This window comes from Bufo bufo, chromosome 6 (assembly GCF_905171765.1).
Source record: "Bufo bufo chromosome 6, aBufBuf1.1, whole genome shotgun sequence".
Lineage (NCBI taxonomy): Eukaryota > Metazoa > Chordata > Amphibia > Anura > Bufonidae > Bufo > Bufo bufo.
Genome location: NC_053394.1, coordinates 158040622 through 158060344, shown reverse-complemented (window position 1 = coordinate 158060344; position 19723 = coordinate 158040622). Strand labels below are relative to the sequence as shown.

At 47.6% G+C, this 19723-nt stretch overlaps 1 protein-coding gene across 3 annotated transcripts in view; it reads right to left on the bottom strand.

Annotated features, from left to right (window-relative positions):
• LOC121005397 overlaps positions 1-18828 on the bottom strand; it is a 36233-nt gene extending 17405 nt beyond the window's left edge. For 2 of the 3 annotated variants that reach the window (XM_040438130.1, XM_040438132.1), the window contains exons 1-3: positions 18674-18828; positions 9413-9515; positions 3190-3248 (exon numbers count right to left, since the gene is read on the bottom strand). In XM_040438130.1, coding sequence (XP_040294064.1) covers positions 3190-3220 — 31 coding nt within the window. In that variant the 5' untranslated portion in view covers positions 3221-3248; positions 9413-9515; positions 18674-18828. The remainder of the gene's footprint in view (positions 1-3189; positions 3249-9412; positions 9516-18673) is intronic. The other variant, XM_040438131.1, reaches the window with a different exon arrangement.
• Positions 18829-19723: the final 895 nt, after the last annotated feature.

Genomic DNA, 19723 nt, shown 5'->3' with positions numbered 1-19723 from the left:
AAAAAAAAAAAACACATGTTTTAGTGTCGCCATAATTTTTTTTCTTTTTTGGGCAACTGTCTTAGGAAGGGGCTCATTTTTTGCGGGATGAGGTGACAGTTAGTAGGGATGAGCGAATTGACTTCGGATGAAACATCCGAAGTCGATTCGCATAATACATCGTTTGAATACGGTAAGGCCATACAGTATAAGGCCTCATGCACACGACAGTGTTTTTTCACTGTCAGTGATTTGGCTTCAGTGGTCCGTGTCCGATTTTGCGTCAGTTGTGTTTCTTTGTGTCTTCCTTTTTTTTTTTGTCTGACAGGGGGAAAAAAAGGAAGGTTAATGAAAAGTGTAATTTTATTGCACCAAGGTCTTGTAGAAAAAAACGGACACAGATGACATACCAGTTGTGCATCCGTTTTTTTTTGATGGACCCATTGACTTGAATGGGTCCGTCCTCCGTTTTCCACTGACAAGAATAGGACAGGTTATATTTTTTTGACGGACTGGAATCATGGACGCGGAGAAAAAACTGAGGACTATCAGTTTTTTTTCACAGCTCCATAGAAATGAATGGGACCTCCGCTAAACTGTGAAAAATGACGGAACGGACGCGGATGCACACAACGGTCGTGTGCATGAGGCCTTAGAATGTATTGGCTCCACTTGGAACTGAACCAGATCTCGGGAAATGTTTTTTTTTTTTACAGTAGAAATAGATTTATGAAGTTATGCGAGCCGATACATTCTAATACTGTACAGAGCTTCGGACAAGAATAGGCATTTCTATAGGGGTGTCGGGAGGGTGTGTTGCGGATCCGCAATTTGCGGGTCCGCAACACACCACGGACGTGTGAATGGAGCCTTAGGCTGCAGCCATGTCTTCTCGCTCTCTTCCCTGATGCTAGTGCACGTGATCCAGGAAGTTTAGGAGGCGGGGGCTGGGTTTTGTCTGAATAATTTTTGTCTACTTAGTGTGTGTGGTCATTACTAATAGTAGAAAATAAATGTGGTAACAGCGCAAGCCATAGTACCAATATGACTGGCTGTAGAACATACAGCCGAATAGCTAATCTGCCTAGTAATGCAATAGTTGCTCATATTTGTCTTTCAGCAGCTTTAGAAAGCTGGATAGCAAGAGGAGGTATCCAATGGCCTTGCCACTTTCTTGAAATTGATGCGTGACGATGGAGGGGCCAGCAGCCCTGACGGGGTTGGCGTAGATATCTGGAAGTATAGATTTCCAGATGTAGCACCTAATTTATGATGAGGTATCATCATAAATCAGGCCCAGCAAACAGCAGCATGCCTGGTTATCATAGACCAGCGTTACCCAGCTTTTCCAGACTGCTGAATTACACATTTGACTAGTTATATAGTAATAAATCCATTCATACATTTAGATCAACTTCTCTTTCAGAGTCTGGGAATAGCTGGGTGAGAAAACTGTACAGCTGCATTGGTGACAACAGATTATTAGAGAGCGCCAATTTTAGAGTAGGACCCACTCATAGAGGCAACCTTGGCGTGGTGAGTGGGCTTATGCCTTATGATCAAAATGTACACTAATGCCTCATTTAGCATGTAGCACAGGAGGCGGTACACATGCGCTATTTAGTGCTGTTTTCTGCAAAAGTAGCAGGGATTAGATCAAAGCATAGCAGCTGGATGTGCGATTCATGTCTTTTCTTTTTTATATATGCACAGAGATTCTGTCCCTGGATGAGCACTCCTTCCATTCAGCCAGGTGGTTTTAATTAGCAAGGCATTTTGCATGAGGGTTAAATGAACCTATGATGCTCTCAGTTGGAGTTCCTGAGAGCTTCAGGTAAGGTCAGCTTTGACAACTGTTCACATGGTGCGGTACTGCACGGGGGTCACTGTGCTGTTTTTCTGGCGGGTTGGTGGGGCCCAGTGCTAGGTATGGCATAGTCAGGCAGCAGGGGTGCTGTTTGACTGCTGGGTACTGTCGGATTGGCACCACAATGTTGGTGGTAGCCGTGCAGCGCCGCGCCAATTTTAGCATAGGACATACTCATAGAGGCAACCTTGGCGAGGTGAGTGGGCTTATGCCTTTTGATCAAAATGTACACTAATGCCTCATTTAGCATGTAGCATAGTAGGCGGTACACATGCGCTATTTAGTGCTGTTTTCTAAAAAAGTAGCAGGGATTAAATCTAAGCATAGCAGCTGGATGTGTGATTCTTTTCTTTTTTTATATATGACAACAGATTATGTTGTCCTGGTACCATATGATAGATACACACAGCATATCAGGGCGGCATTGTGTGTATTTCATATAACAAATATGCCCCCATCACCACCCCACAGAGACCTTTACCCAGTTTTCCCAGACTGTAGAATGCCAGATCAGCCTGTTTATGAATTGGTAAATTCCCAGTATTGTAGAATACCCAACTGGATTTCCTAGCTAGTAACCTGAAAAAGCTGAGTAAGAATCCCAGAAACATCCTCCATGCTGTAGCATAGCTAGACAGATTTATCATTCAGGGTCCCAGGAATGCTGGGTAACAAACAGATGATAATGCCTGCAAAGCATGGAGGAATAAAAAAAATAAAAATGTATACAGATCGGTAGTAGGGACTGCTAAATAGTAAGTCTACTTAAATAAACCACTCTCCTTACTCCCAAACAGTGCCATAGCTAAGCAGATTTGCCTTGAAGGTTCCTGTGAAAACTGGGTTACCACCACGTGGAACTGTAATAGAGAATGCAGAATACTAAATCTACCAAGAAAAATCCCTCTCCTCACTCCTAAATAGTGCCATAGCTAGGCAGATTTGCCTTTCAGGAATCCGGGAAAGCTGGTTTACTTGCACAATGTAAGGGCAACATTATCTAGACAGTGTATACAGACCCACAAAACCTGTAATCCAGCTTTCCCATACTGATGGATGTCTTATTTTATGCAACTCAGCCTCTAGGAGCAATGGGGGTGTTGTGTCTACTCCTATAGGCTCTGTTCTCCCTCATCATACTGATTGACAGGGCCACCCAGAAAATGTTCTAACTGGAGCACAAAGGGCCAGACTTAGCCCTCAGAGCACCAGTTTGCTACAACCCTATAACTTCAGTCCCTCCCCCATCCCCTGGATTCACAAAACTAGACATCTCGCCTAGCCCTGTCGTGCCTGCTCCTTTCCAAGACCTGTCATCTCAGAAGAGTAAAGTCTCCTCTTACCTGGTGATGCAACCGGCTGGTGGTTATCCATCTTGATGGATACGTAGATTCTTCTGTCCCTTTAAATACACACACACACACACACAGTGATTATTCAGAGCCAGTGGGGCAGATTTATCAATACTATCCTAAATTCAGTCTAGTCCAAACGCCATTTATGAATCTGGTGTATTTTACAACTAAAACTTAGCCACGCTCAATTTATTCTAGACACCTTTCAACACTTCCTTGTGAGGCATAAAAAAATAAAAATAATAAATAAAAACGAGATTTTTGTATAACTTACCAGTAAAATCTCTTTCTCGCTCTTCCTTGGGGGACAGAGGAAACCTTGGGTATAGCTCATCTCCATAGGAGGCGTGACACTAAGTGAAAGACTGTTAAGCCCCTCCTCCAGCAGCTATACCCTCAGCCTGGAGCGAGCGACTACCAGTTATGTGCCCAAGTAGTTAAAACAAAGGCAAGGATCAACCAAATTAACACCAACAAGACAAAACTCCCGTCAGGGCAACCAAAACAATGGGTGGGTGCTGTTTCCCCCAAGGAAGAGCGAGAAAGAGATTTTACTGGTAAGTTATACAAAAATCTCGTTTTCTCGCCCAATTCCTTGGGGGACACAGGAAACCTTGGGACGTTCAAAAGCAGTCCACAAATAGGGAGGGACCACAACCCACGATGAATTAAAGCACCATAGGCATTAAGGCACCGCCGCCTGCAAGACCAGGTGGCCCAAAGCAGCATCCGCCGATGCATAAGTGTTCACCTTGTAGAACTTGGTGAAAGTGTGCAAAGAAGACCAGGTGGCCGCCTTACACAATTGTTCAGCCGAAGCTCGATTCCGCTGAGCCCAGGAAGCCCCGACCGCTCTGGTAGAATGAGCGGTAACACCAAGGGGCGGTTCCCTGCCCTTAGCACGGTAAGCCTCAGCAATAGCCATCTTGATGAAGCGGGCAATAACCACTTTAGATGCCGCCAGCCCCCTGCGCGGACCCTCCGGAACCACAAATAGAGAATCCGAGCGCCGAAAGGGTCTAGTTACATCCAAGTAGATCCTCAGAGCCCTTACAACATCCAGACGGTGAAGATCCCGTTCCCGAGGATGAGACTGGGACGGGCACAGAGAAGGAAGGACAATATCTTCATTCAGGTGAAAAGCGGACACCACCTTCGGAAGGAAATTCGGAACCGGGTGGAGAACCACCTTGTCCTGGTGAAAAACCAAGAGGGGTTCTACGCAAGAAAGTGCCGCCAATTCAGACACACGCCGAAGAGACGTGATGGCAACGAGAAAAAAAAAAAAAAAAAAAAAAAAACTTTGCAAGACAACAAGCGAAGGGAAACCCTGCGCAAAGGCTCGAAAGGAGAAGATTGGAGAGCCATCAGCACAACATTAAGATCCCAAGATGGAACGGGAGCGCGATACGGAGGAGCATAGTGAGCAACCCCCTGAAGAAAAGTCTTAACTGGACCGAGCGGAGCCAGAGGTCGCTGAAAAAGGATCGAAAGCGCTGAGATCTGACCCTTTAGGGTACTGAGACCTAAACCAAAGTCCAGACCAGACTGCAAGAAGGATAAAATTGTGGGGAGAGAAAACCGAAGGGGATGAACATCTAAGGTCTCGCAGAAATTCAAATAGGCCCGCCAGGTTCGGTAATAAATCCTGGACGATGCAGGTTTACGCGCACGAATCATGGTACGGACCACGTCAGCAGAAAACCCCCGCCGCGTTAGGACCGCGGTTTCAATAGCCACCCCGCTAAACGTAGCGACCCTAAATGCTGGTGGAAGATCGTTCCTTGAGAGAGGAGGTCTTCTCTTAGAGGCAGAGGCAAGGGGGCGTCTGCCAGGAGCAACATAAGGTCGGCGTACCAAGGACGACGAGGCCAATCCGGTGCTATTAGGATCGCAGGCGTGCCCTCCGCCACGATCTTCCGAAGGACTCGTGGAAGAAGAGGCAGGGGCGGAAAAACGTAGAGGAGAGAGAACTCCGTCCAGGGAAGGACGAGCGCGTCCGCGCCGTAAGCGTCCGGATCCTTGGTTCTGGCCATGAAGGTGGGAAGCTTGTGGTTGAATCTGGAGGCCATGAGATCCACGTCCGGACGACCCCAACGAAGGCAAAGAGACTCGAAGACGTCGGGGTGCAGAGACCACTCGCCTGGGTCGATCGTCGTCCGGCTGAGGAAATCCGCCACCCAATTGTCCACCCCCGGGATGTAAATGGCCGAAATGGCTGGAACATGAATTTCCGCCCAGCGAAGGATTAGAGACACCTCCCTCATCGCCGCCGCGCTGCGAGTGCCCCCCTGATGATTTATGTATGCCACAGCCGTGGCATTGTCCGATTGGACACGAACAGGGAGACCCTGAAGCAGCGAAGTCCAATGCCGGAGTGAAAGGAGAACCGCCCTCAGCTCCAGAACGTTGATCGGCAGTTTGGACTCCGATGGAGACCAAGTGCCTTGTACGGACCGAGGAGGAAACACCCCCCCCCCCCCCCCCAACCCCGCAGACTGGCATCGGTGGTAATCACCAACCAAGTTATCGGCAGGAAGGACTTCCCTTGGAGAGGGGTCCGTAACCACCAGAGGAGAGAGGAACGAACCTGGGGGGGGAAGGGGAAAGTGCTGATCCAGACTTTCCTGGGACTTGTCCCATGCGGACAGAATGGCAGTCTGAAAGGTGCGGGAGTGATACTGCGCGTAGGGGATTGCTTCGAAACAGGACACCATCTGTCCCAAGACCCGCATGCTGAACCGGAAGGAAGGATGGCGGTGGGTCAGAAGGCTCCGAACCGACCGATGAAGGAGCTGGCGCTTCTCTGACGGAAGCCGAACCTCCGCTGCATCTGTATCCAGCAGCATCCCTAGAAAGATCAGTTGCCTGGATGGAACAAGAGCGGATTTGGGAAGATTGATAATCCAACCGAACCGGCGTAAGGTTTGTAGCGAGAGGTCCACACTGGCGGATGTCAGTGACAGAGAGGGTGCCTTGATAAGGAGATCGTCCAAATATGGAAGAAGAAAAACTCCCCTGGAACGAAGTAAAGCGAGGACAGGGGCAAGGACCTTTGTGAAAACGCGAGGGGCCGTCGCCAGCCCGAAGGGGAGAGCAACGAACTGGTAGTGGTCGGACCCCACTGCAAAGTGCAGAAAGCACTGATGACACCGAGCGATTGGAATATGAAGGTAGGCGTCCTGGATGTCGATAGAGGCCAGGAACTCCCCTTTTTCCAGAGAGGCCACCACCGACCTGAGAGACTCCATCCGGAATCGCTGAAGACGAAGGAAACGGTTTAACCGTTTTAGATCCAGAATGGGACGAACCGAGCCTTCTTTTTTGGGGACCACAAAAAGGTTCGAATAGAACCCCTTGAATCTTTCTTCCATGGGAACTGGAGCGATGACCCCTTTGTCCAGAAGGGTGCGAGTGGCAGTAAAGAAATCGGCCGCCCCTTGGGGATCCCGGGGAACCCGGGAGCGAAAGAACCGAACTGGGGGAGGGACGTAAACTCGAGTTTGTACCCGGAAGACACAACTTCGAGAGCCCAGGCGTCGGAGACGTGCGCCTGCCAGAAGTCCCTGAACAGGAAGAGACGTCCCCCCACCCGGGCGGGTGGGGGCGCACCTTCAGGTAGTGTTCTGCTTGGTTGCGGGAGGGCGAGCAGGCTGTGACTTGCGCCAGGAGGGCTGGGTCCGAAAAAAAGGTTTCTTACGTCTGTCTTGGACAGAGCTAGGGGATGGACCTGAAGAGGTGCGAGGTGCGGGAGCCCTGCGGGAAGACCTGAAGCGAGAAAAAGTGGGGCAGCCTCGAGTGGTGGTCCTAGTCCTAGATTGAGGAAGATGCGTACTCTTCCCCCCCGTGGCTTCGGATATGATTTCATCCAAGCGGGTCCCGAACAATCGAGAACCAGTAAAGGGAAGGCCAGTAAGAGACCGCTTTGACGTGGAGTCCGCCGTCCAAACCTTTAACCAAAAGCTCCCTCCTGGAGCCAGGGCAGACGAACGGGCTATGAGAGCCCCCGCATCAAGGGATGCTTCACAGACGAATTTGCCGGCTTGAACGATAAGTTGGGCTAGAGCACGGAGGTCCTGAATAGGGACGTCGGATTCAAGCTCCTGATCCAGCTGAGAAGCCCACTCTGAAACCGCTTTTCCAGCCCAAGCGGAAGCAAAGACCGGCCGGAGGGCGGAACCGGAGGCTGCAAAGATACCTTTGGTAATGGCCTCTATACGGCGATCCTCAGTGGATTGTAAGGAAGAGCCATCAGCAACGGGAATAGCCGTGCTTTTTGCCAAACGGGCCACCGGGGGGTCGACTTTGGGTGGTGACGCCCAGTTTGTAATGCAATCCGCCGGGAATGGATAACAGATATCCAACTTCTTAGGCGGGGTAAAACGGGCATCAGGGCGGGCCCAGGCCTTGGAAACCACCGACGAGAAGTCAGTGTGGAGGGGCCACAGCAGAAGCCAGTTTTGAAGGCAAGGCCGAGTCCATATCACAATCTGAATCAACTAGTTCCCCTTCAGAGGGCATATCCTGTATCGAGGAAGGGCCCGACTGAGAGCGCACCCTTGGGGGTGATACTGAAGCATCCGAGGATGATAGGCGCTCCGCCCTAGACCGCTTCTGGGGTTGACGGGCTCTGGAGGTGTCGCCTGGAGAGAGGGACTCAGACGGGTCAGCTAAGATAGCGGACCCGGAGGGCCCAGCAGGGGAAATATCCGGCTGCGATAAGGGCAATACCTCTGCAAGGCGGCCCACAACGTTAGAGAGGCTGACCACAGCCTGGGAAAGGGATCTAGCCCAGTCAGGGGGATCCAATAGGCCAGGGGGTGACACAACAGATGGCGGACCCTGTAATGGGGCTTTGCAAGCCGAGCAATGCGGGTCAGGCTGCCCTTGAGGGAGGGGCGCCTTACATGCGGTGCAGGTGTGATACCAAGGACCGGCCGGCACTGAGGGGTCAGACATGTTGGCTGAAGTAATATAAAAGCGTCCAGGCCAGAGGGCTGCAGAACTAGAAGGGGTCAACAGTCCTACCAGGTCACAGTGGGAGCGGACGGCAACAGCAGCGACAACAGCAGCGGCAACACCTGAGGTAAAACCTGAGGTAAAAACGATCCGTCCTGAGAGCAGGCACGAAGAGGAGGCGGGGCCAGCGAGGAGCGGGAAGAAAGACGTCCGCCCCCCCGACTGAATGTCTAACATGTACAGGAGAAGCGGAACGAAGCTCCGCCCCCCGCCGGAACTTTCGCGCGCGCGATTCAAACAAATATGCCGCCGAGAAAATATTGCCCCCCGACCACCTCCTTATACACCGGCGGCGAATGACACACCGGTAGCCGGCAAGAGAAGTCAGCTGGCAGCTGAACACAGCGGCAGCACTGGCCGAGATAACAAAAGGCGGCCAAACAAGGCCGCAGCACCTGAGGTAAACTTGTGCAGTAAACCCTCCCCCACGAGCACCGCTCCGTCCTGCTCCACACACAAAGGGGGAAAGCCGACAGTAAGCCTTGTAATGTGACAAGGCTAGGCAGAGGGAACACAGAAGTTAGAACCCTAACAGGGGGGGGGGGGGGTTGGAACGGCTGCATAGCCACCTCACCAGTCGACGTTTTCACCCTCAGTCCATCCAGCAGGGACGCCCCTTCAGCCACTGGCACCGAAGTGGCAGGAAGCTGGAGAGGGGCTTGCAGGCGGGCGACCCTTATGCCGGCGGGATGCAGGGGAGCTGGGCTGCCCTGGTCCTCCTTTTCTTCTGTGGGGGAGGCAGCAGTGCGGATAGCCGCCACTGGCGCAGCTCAACCCCGGGAAAACAGAGAGGTCTTTGCGACTCTGTTGTCCCTGTTGAAAAAAGGAAAAAAGTTGAAAATAATAAAAAAAGAGAAAAAATAAAATCTTTAGCAAAGACAGCTCTGCAGTGCAGAGAGTGTCTTGCCTCCTTGACACTAAGCAAAAAACTGGTAGTCGCTCGCTCCAGGCTGAGGGTATAGCTGCTGGAGGAGGGGCTTAACAGTCTTTCACTTAGTGTCACGCCTCCTATGGAGATGAGCTATACCCAAGGTTTCCTGTGTCCCCCAAGGAATTGGGCGAGAAATTTGGAGCACTGCACATATACAATTTTTTTCTTTTTGCGCAATTTCAGCCCCAATTTTGGCACATTTTGCTTATTCTACTCCCCAATGTCCCTAAATGTTACTGTATAATGTCCCAGCAGGCTCACCTCTACAGTCAGCAGCTCAGTGATCTTGTTGGCAAGTTTTAGGCTTCAACGAGTGAGGTGGAGGCTTCCATGATAGAGGTCTGCCTAGATGTCCACACAACTGCTGCAAGACAAATTTGTAAGGTGTCTTTTTCACTACGGTGTATGATAAAAAAATTAAAATTAATAATAAAAATATATACACACACACACACATTCTTTCACAGAATCCCATAAAGGGATTTTCCGAGATTTTTTTTTTAACTGATGAACTATCCTCTGGATAGGTCATAAATATCTGATCGGTGGGGGTCCAACACGATCAGCTTCATGTACACTTGGGTGTAGGCCCCCACCGATCGGATACGGATGACCAGAGGATAGGTCATCAGTTAAAAAAAATCTTAGAAAACCCTTTTTTTTTATAATTGTTTATTTTATTAATTTTCATCAATAAAAGATAATACAGGTACACTGTCATATTGCATACCATCAATATCAAGAGTGTACATTGGGAAAGAAAACATGTATTTTGCATCAAATGTCAATGGCCACAGTGAGAATTGGTACCTGAAAGACATAGGATAGTGACATAGACACGACACATAGGGGAAAAAGAGAAATAAAACAAAACAAAAAAAAAAATGGTGTTCAGGGGACCCTTATTGTAAATGGTCAAAAGTATCATCTGAAAACCCTTTTAAGTCTCTAGTCATGCCACTCTTTATTTTCCATGAGGTTTTCCGATGCAGTTAGGGACTGGTATTGGTGTTCTTGTCTACAGTACAGTGTTTTTTGTTAAGCTGTATGTCTAATTTAACTCTATTTTATCTAAATAAGTACTGCATTTTCCTACGTATAAGACTACTTTTTAACATTAAAATCTTCTCAAAAGTCAGGGGTCGTCTTATACGCCGGGTGTCGTCTTATATGCCGGTATACGGCGTGCTGAAACTTACTTCCTAGCCGGACTGGAGGCTAGCTGAGCCACCGTGCGCTGCATCCTGGCCAGCCGCTCCTGAAGCAGCCCCCTCTCCCTGCTCTCAGTGGTTTTCGCATGCCGGCAGTATTAAATTGCGTACTACCGCTCAGATCGTCTTGGAGACAGGGAGGGCTGGGCAGGCAGGCAGAGCTGACCCACCCAATCCAAGCAGGCTTTGTATGCAGTGTGCACAGAAAATACCGGTACATCGCTTGCAGTGATTGGCTGGTTGTTGTATACTGGGTTGGATTGGCGATTCTGAGGGAAGGCAGGGGGAAGCAGGAGCATCTGCACTTCAGCCAATTCTAATGTTGGAACGGCGGATCTCTAATGAAGTTTGGTGTGCATCTTATCTGTGGTGAAAAAAGAGAGTCTATCTGGGGAGCAGATACATGTGGTGGTGAATACAGTACAGTATACAAAAGGCTAACAGTCAAGACCCCATCATGGCTCTACCAGCAAGAAGAAAGAAATATGAAGCCAGTTTCAAACTAAAAGTTGTAAGACTATTGCTGCAAGACAATATGGAGTAACAGATTAGATGGTTCGGGACTGGAAAGCAAATGAAAAAGCATTAAAGAGCATGCCAAGGGGTAAGTGTGCATTAAGAAGAGGCACCCCACATTGGCCAGAACTCGAAAAACATGTAGCAGACATGGTGAATGAGCATCACCAAAACGGTTATGTAGTGACACGAAATAAAATACGTTTGTTTGCACTTCAGTCGGCCAAATGTAACCCAGATCACAGCAAGAGATTTAAGGCCACTGTATCCTGGTGTACTAAATTCTTGGAAAGGCATAATATGGTGCTGAGGCAAAAGACGAAAATTGCACAACAGTTACCTGCAGATCTTGATGCCAAAGTAAATAACGGAGGGGTAGTCTTATACGACGAGTATAGCCCAAACCCTATATTTTAACTGGAAAAGTTTGGGGTCGTCTTATATGCCGGAAAATACGGTATAGTATAAATCTCTGCAGATTACAGCTACAATGCTCCAAATCCCCTGCTGTAGAATTAAAGGGGTTCTCCCAACATGACTTGACGCGCTTAGAGACAGCTCCCGCTAAAGCTTGCAAGTTTCTGCTTGTCCTGAGCATTATATTGCTGAAACCATAGCTCATTGGGTGTGTGGGCACAAGAGATGACCCCAGAGTCTCTATAAGAACCCAAGAAAGGCAGAAACTGAAAGCAGCCTCACAATGGCGCACCCTTCACCACTCAGCGCTCGACAGCCACGCATACTCAAGCGCAATCTATTACAGGGGAGGTAACGCTTAAAGTGGTTTTGTCACTAGCATTTATTATGTAGAGAAAGTTAATACAAGGTACTTACTAGATACATTTTTTCATCATGTTACACTGTTCATTTTATAGTTATGACCACCCTGTAATCTAGCAGAGGTGGTCGTGCTTGCACACTATATAAAAAATAAAACATGCTGAACTATGCGCACTCTCATGGTCCAAACATCCAGAGGCCTGCGCTTTTTCCTATATTATGCAAGCACAACCACTGCTGGATTACACGGTGGTTGTAACCATGGGAACAAGCAACATATAATGTGATGGAAACATGAATCTAGCTAGTAAAGGAAGCAATATAGATAATAATACATTAGTAAGTCCCTTGTATTAAACTTTCTGTACATTATAAATGTAATTTCCTGAAGTGAGACAACCCCTTCAACTGTCAAATATATCTCATTATGCAAGTGTATTGAATACATTTGTCCTGAAACACTGTACCCAAACTGCTGCAACAATTTCTTCAATCCATTACATTCATAACTTGAATGTTTGTCGTTCAATACTGTAATACGCGTAAAAAAAAAAATAAAAAAAAAAAAAAGGGGGGGGGGTTTATCCCATCTGGTTATGGTATATCCAAAGGATATCTCAAATGTCTGATAAAGGCGAGTCCCAGAGGTGGTATATGCACCTATGCTATCTCAAGAACAGGGACCTGTTGTGCAGACCCAGGAATGCAGCGGGCGCCGCACCTGCTTACTCGACTATTTTCGATAGTCATAGAGCAATGAATGGATAGAGCTGCGCATGCGCAGCATCCATTCAGTTCCCTGAGGTGCTGAACAGGGACCCGTTCTTATGGGACCCGCACATATCAGATATTTATGAAATATCCTGTGCATATGCGATTATGTCCAGATGGGACCCAGTTATATGATAAAATTCTGGCTGTTGGTGGGGGGGGGGGGGGGAGATCACAGCATACGCTTTCATACAGTACATAGAAAAGGTATGTTTTCACATGTGAAATAAAAATGCCACCGAATTTGCAGTCTGCAATGCCCCAGAGGATCCATTGTCATTCAATAGTGCTAATTCTCTGTTTTTCCGTGCGGAATGTGCTTGAAATAAGTAAAATGCTATTTATTTCTGCAGCAACGGAAAAAATCTGCACAGAGATTTTCCATGACATGCCGAAACCCAACACGTCTGAACCTCTGCTGAGCAGCATTGGAAAGGAAAACTTCCCTTAGGCCTCAAACAGACGGCTGTATCTAATTTTCAGTTCACGAAAAATGGATAGCTTGTGTGCATTTTATTTCTCACTCCCATTAACAGAAAGGGCTATTCTCATAGACAAATATGGACAGGAACATATCCATATGGCCCCACAGATATGAATTGGTCAGTGTCACGGAAAAAACTGATAGTAGAATAAAGAAAAATAATAGTTGGGTGCATGAGCCCTAAAGTGTACCCTGATTCATATGGTTGCAGGCTATGAACATCCATGATGACCTGAGAATCCCCCAAATCTCCTTTTATCCCATATCCACAAGGGCCCCCACCGATCACAAGAATGAGATGCTGGAGTCCCCAGAATGAATGGGGCGGAGGCCACAAAAAGAAGAGTAAAATACTCCTCTTAGGCCTCTTTCACGCGGGCGTCATGGATTTGGGCCAGATAAGATGCGGGTGCGTCGCGGGAAAATCGAGCGAGTGCAAAATATTGTAATGCGTTTTGCACACGCGTGAGAAAAATCGGCATGTTTGGCATGCGTTCACCTCACCTGTGTGAAAGAGGCCTTAGGGTACTTTCACACTAGCGTTAAAGTTTTCCGGTATTGAGTTCTGTCCTAGGGGCTCAATACCGGAAAAAAACTGATCAGTTTTGTCCCAATGCATTCTGAATGGAGAGCAATCTGTTCAGTATGCATCAGGATGTCTTCAGTTCAGTCACTTTTACAGTATTTGGACAGAGAAAATTTTCTCCGGCTAAAATTCCGGAACACTTCCCTGAATGCCGGATCTGGCATTCATTTCCATTGAAATGTATTAATGTCGGATCCGGTATCAAGTGTTCCGGTAAAACGGATCCGGTTTCCAGGTCTGCGCATGCGCAGACCTTTAAAAATATGAAAAATAATAAATACCGGATCCGTTTTTCCTGATGACACCGGAAAAACGGATCCAGTATTGCAATGCATTTGTCAGACTGATGAGGATCCTGATCAGTCTGCAAATGACATGCGTTTGCATACAGTTTTCAACTGAACTGCCTGCCGGAATCAAACGATGCAAATGTGAAAGTACCCTTAGCATTTTTGAGGAGGATATGCAGCCATGGAATTTTTGGGGACATAAATTTTTTGTTTTTCTGTCGAGCAGTCCCGCCATTGTTTTTTTTTTTTTTACTTTAAATTTACAGCATTGTGCGGCATAAATAGCATATTACATTTATTCTACAAGTCAGTACGATTACAGCGATAACAAATATGTATAGTTTTGTATGTTTTTAACTACTTTTGCACAAAAGAAGGTTGTTTCTTTATGTCGCTGCATTCCAAGAGTCAGAACTCATTCATTTTTTGCGCTGTTGTAGCCGTATGAGGGCTTGTTTTTTTGCGGATGAGACGTAGTTTTTATTGGTACCAATTTTTGGGGTACATGAGTCTTATTTATTTATTTATTACTTTTTAGGGCAGGGGTAAAAGGGAATAAAACAATTCCGGACTTTTTGCATTGTTCATCGGGCAGTTTAAATAACACGTTATCTTTAATATACCAGTTGCGGCAAGCATGGCATGATCTATATATGTGTGTTTTTTAGCACTTTTACAAAATAAAATTAATTTTTAAGGAAATTTATTTTGTTTTTTTAATAAAGTTTATTAACCTTTATTATTTTTATTTATTCTCACTTAGGAGCAATGCATTTGTAATGCATTGGTATGCATTATAGCCTATCAGAGTAATAGACATACATTCATGTTAGGCACCCAGCTGCCATGGCCGATGGTGGCAGAGGAAGCTGCCTAGATGCCACAGTCGCTATTAACCAAGGCATCTAGGGCACGCATGCTCAACCTGCGGCCCTCCAGCTGTTGCAAAACTACAACTTCCAGCATTCTAGGACAGCCTACAGCTATCAACCTACAGCAGGGCATTGTGGGAGTTGTAGTTTTACAACAGCTGGAGGGCCGCAGGTTGAGCATCCCTGATCTAGGGAGTTAAGCATTAACCATTTCAGCAGTCAGTGCCGGGCTCCCGCTGTAATCTGGCTGCAGCAGCGCAGCCTGTTCAGTTCCTCAACCATTAATCCTGGTGCTGGCACCAGGAAATGAACAGACCGCACATGCTGGTCTCATACAGCTCTTCAGACCAAAGAAAGTCTCCTGCGAAGAGATACATAAGCATGAGACTTTTCTAACTTCAGCACCCGATTCTTGTCATCTGTAGGTCGGACCTGCACTGAGCAGATAGTTAGCAGACCACGGCATGCACCTGGAAGTCAGAAAAACACAGGCCAAGTGCTTTTTGGAGCACTATGTCACTCAAGCTTTTGCTACAATGCTGTAAGTTTGGGTCGGTTAGACCATGTAAGGGTGCGGCTACATGGTAAAATTGGCTGCACAACAGCTGCCGCGGCCAGGTTTGCCGAGTAGAGGGGATCCCATAGAAATGAATAGGATTGCTACGCCCATCGCAGGAAATCCAACACTTATGGGGAGCGTACGCCTCTTGATAATTGTGATGAAAAAGCATTCACATATAATTTACGCTATCTGGAGAAAATATTAATAATAGTGCCTGCCTGATCTGGCGCAAATGCCAGCTGTCCGCATCCGTTGCACCGTTCAGAGGCCCCGTAAAAAAAAATATAGCATGTCCTATTCTTGTCTGTTTTGCGGACAAGAATAGGCATGTCTACAATGGGCCGCCCGATACGTTCCGCAAATTGCGGAAGGCACACGGGCGGCTTCCGTTTTTTGCGGACCGCAGAAAACAGCACGGTCGTGTGCATGTAGCCTAATACAGCACAAGCAAAGCGAATGAGATTTGACAATTCTCATGTACACTGGTTCTTAGGTGCGGAAATTGACCTGTTTACACATTTTCTAGATTAGTTTTCCCCATAGACTTCAATGCCGTTAACATAAACAGAAAATCTGCACATAAAACACACCAAAACCGCGCTATATAGTGTGGATTTATGTGCATATTTCTGAATGTTAATCTGCACCATGTGCAGGCACCCCAAGAGGGTTCATGCGCGATTCATTACCTGCAGATTTGCCATTGACGATTTTCATGCAGCGTTGTACAGTACCAGCAAAGTGAATGAGAATGTCAGAGTTCTCATCCACATGCTGCTTAAAAATAATGGAGCAGAAATGCTGTGGTATTGCGGATTAGAAATCTGCACCATGTCAATTTATGCTGCGGATTTCACCATTTCAATGCAAGGAATGAAAAGGCTTCTAATCTGCAGCTTTTCTGCAGTAAAATCCGCAGCGTGCACAAGCATCCGTTAATGCGTTTTTTTCTGCTGCAGATTAGAAGCAGAAACGCTGCAGAAAATCCACATCTAATCAGTCATGTGGGAACCCAGCCTTAGGGTTCATGCTCACGAACGTAATGGCTCTGTGCCCGCAAATAGCAGTCCGGAATGCACGGGCACTAGCCGAGTGCACTCTGTGCTGCAGATGCGGACCCACTGACTCGAATGGGTCTGCGATCTGCAAGATACGGCAAAAGATAGGATATATCTTTTGCGGTGCGGAGGCACGGACCCTAAAGCCCACATAAGCATTTTATAGCGTTTCTGTGGGCTTCCGATCTGTGCCTCCACTCTGCAATACATCGGACATGTCCTATCTTTAGCTGTATCTTGCGGATCGCAAACCCTTTGAAGTCAATGGGTCCTCATCTGCGGCAGAGAGTGCACACGACCAGTGCCCATATATTGCGGACCCACCATTTGGGTCTGCAATATGGGCACAGAGCCCTTGCGTTCGTGGGCATGAGCCCTTATAGGGTGTATGTACACATGCTGGATTCATGGCAAATTTTGTACAGATTGCAAGTACACAAAAAAAAAAAAAAACACGCATACATCCACACTATTCATCGCGGTTTTAATAAAGTTTTTATTGTGGATTTTCATGTTAGGATAAATGCACAGGTTCAGGATTTATGTGCAGACAATCCGCACTGAAATCCACAGGTGTTCGCAGGAAAATCCGTGCGGTCAATCTGCATCAATTGGTGCGGATTTACGTGCGGATTTGGTGGGGATTTCACTCCCAATTTAAGTGAATGGAGAATATCTGGTTTATAAAATAAATACAATACAAAAAATTCTCATACAATACAATGTACATGACCTACAGTGCAGACTTTCCGCACGCAATCCTGGTCGTGTGCATTTACCCTTAAAAAGGATTCTGTCTGCTAGTTTTAGCCTATACAGCTGTTTACATTTGCTGCTAGCTCGCCACTAGCACGTCCGCAATATACATTTTCCATAGCTGTCAGTGGTTTTATTGAAGAGGTTGTCCGTGCATTTTAATATCAGATAGGCGTGGCACCGGGCACCCCTGTCGATCATCTGTTTGAGTGCACAAGTGCCGTCTCCCTGATCACTGCTGCTGTCCCATAGACCTACAATGGCGTACAGGAAGGGAGACGGCCCGTGTGCACTGCGCGCGGTCTGCGGGGGTGCTGGGTGTCTGACCCACGCCTATCATCTAATATTAATGACTTATCCTGAGGATAAGTCATCAATATTAAAGCCACGATCACCCCTTCACTAAAAAAAATTTTTTTTAAATATGCAAATAAGACTAGAAAGGAGGCAAAGGAGCTGTTACCAACGTTTCAGGAGCCCAGCCATGCCCACTGTGAAGGTGCCCAGCACCGCCTGCATCCTCCGAATCTCCTCCTTGGCTCTCTCGACGTCACACAGTTGAAGCGCCGTAATCTCGCGCATGCACGCGTATACCGCATGTCAGTGCAGGCATGGTGTTCCTTCCCTGTGCTGGCAACGAACTACGCAGGCGCAAGCTTGTCATGTGCGAGATCACGGCGCTTCAACTGTGACGTCAGGGGTGAAAGGAGGAGATTTGGAGGATGAGGGGAGGTGCTGGGCTCCTGAAACGTTGGGCTTCTTTCTAGCCTTATTTTACTGAATAAGAGCTATGGAAAATGTATATTGTGGATGTGCTAGTGGCGATCTAGCAGCACTTACAAGGCTCTATAGACTAAAACCAGCTGACAGAATCCCTTTAACAACTACACTGAAGTCGACGGGAAAACCACTCTACAGAAGGTGTAGAATTGCACAAACACCTGACATGCTGCGGATTTTTAAGATCTACACTACAGGTCAATTTCCGCACCTAAGAAATAAAGCAAAGTGTACATGAGGTTTGTCAAATCTCATTCACTTTGCTGGTACTGTACTACGTTGCGATTTTTCCATACAATCCGTGCAGAAAACCCGCCATAATCCACGTTGTGTGCAGGCAGCTTGTTCAGCCGCAACCTACGGATGATATTTAGCGCGGCAGCGAAGCCTGTGTAGGACACAGACGTGTGACAGTGATAGGACATGCTGCTCTCTTCTATGGGTCTGGGTGCAATCCGTTATTGTTAGCGCTTATACACAGGATTATTCCCATTTACTGTACGGCCTTGTTCTCACATGACAGAACTGCTGCGGATTACCCCTGGAGCTGCTTAGAAAGAGAATGAAAGGTCCCAATCCTCACCTCCGCTGGCACTTCATGGTCCCAAACTAATCTCCCTATGAGCGGCCTCCAGCACCAGGCAGCATCGCACGGTTTGGTGCAGATCTGACTCTGCAGAAATGTCTGCTGCCAATCCGCCCTGTGTGGACATATCCCGACTGAGCCAGTGTCCTCCTCTACCACTGACTGGCAGTGCCTCCCCTTCTAATCCTGAGGCTTAGCATCCAATAGACACACACTGTGCACACCCTGCCTTATATCACACCGGTACCTGGAGAGGTGCCCAGCACTTACCTCCCAGTCACAGGACTGCCGGCCTGGAGGCTGTGGAGATGGCAGCAGGACCACACACTGCACACACCTGTCTACGGCTGCTGCACTAATCTCCCCACAACACCAGCAACTAAATATCAGCCATACAGCAGCCGCACTACTTCATGGTCACTAATCCTGGGGACTACAGGACCTGTGCTGATGACGTCAGCATCACGTGATCAGTCACTGGAGGAGGGGCGGAGCTCAGCTGAGAGAAGCTGCTGTGTGGAGAAGGATGGAGTCAGTTATCTCTTCTGTGAGGAAACCTGGACATACTGGGGGTTGTAGTGCTCTCCTTTTATAACCTTCCTGCCTGTACTAACAACATGAACATGCTGAGACCTGTAGTCCTTCCCTGTAATAGCCCCTGACATCCCTTAATAGCTGCAGGGACGTGCTGGGACCTGTAGTAGTGGTATGTAGTACAGGCTTGTAATATCCTCTGACAGCCCATAATAGCAGCCTGCACATGCTGGGACCTGTAGTCCTTCCCTGTAATATCCCCCTGACATCCCTTAATAGCTGCAGGGACATGCTGGGACCTGTAGTCCTCCTGTATATATCCCATCACCCTAACCCCCCCAGTAATCCTTGTATCCGTTGATAGACTCCTCTGCGAGGCGGTAGTATATACAGTGACCACAGTCTGCACAGTGATAATTAAAGGGGTCAATATCAGATCGGCGGGGGTCGGCTGCAGTTTGGAAGAATCCTGAGAGTTGATGGGGGATATATTTGTGAGGTGCTCTGAATATATAATATGTCCAGGGATTGGATGGTTGATTAGGCCTCATGCACATGACAGTGAATAATGGCCGTGTGACCGCCGTCTAAGTAACAGCCGTCACACGGCCATTTTTAGCACCAATGAAAGTCTATGGGGCTATTCACATGGCCGTTATTTTAACAGCCAGTGAATAGCGTCTGTCCAAAAATAGGACATGTCCTATTTTTGGCCGTTTTCACGGTCAGATGGACCCATTGAAATCAATAGGACCGTTTTTAACGGTCTATTGATAGAAATGCACC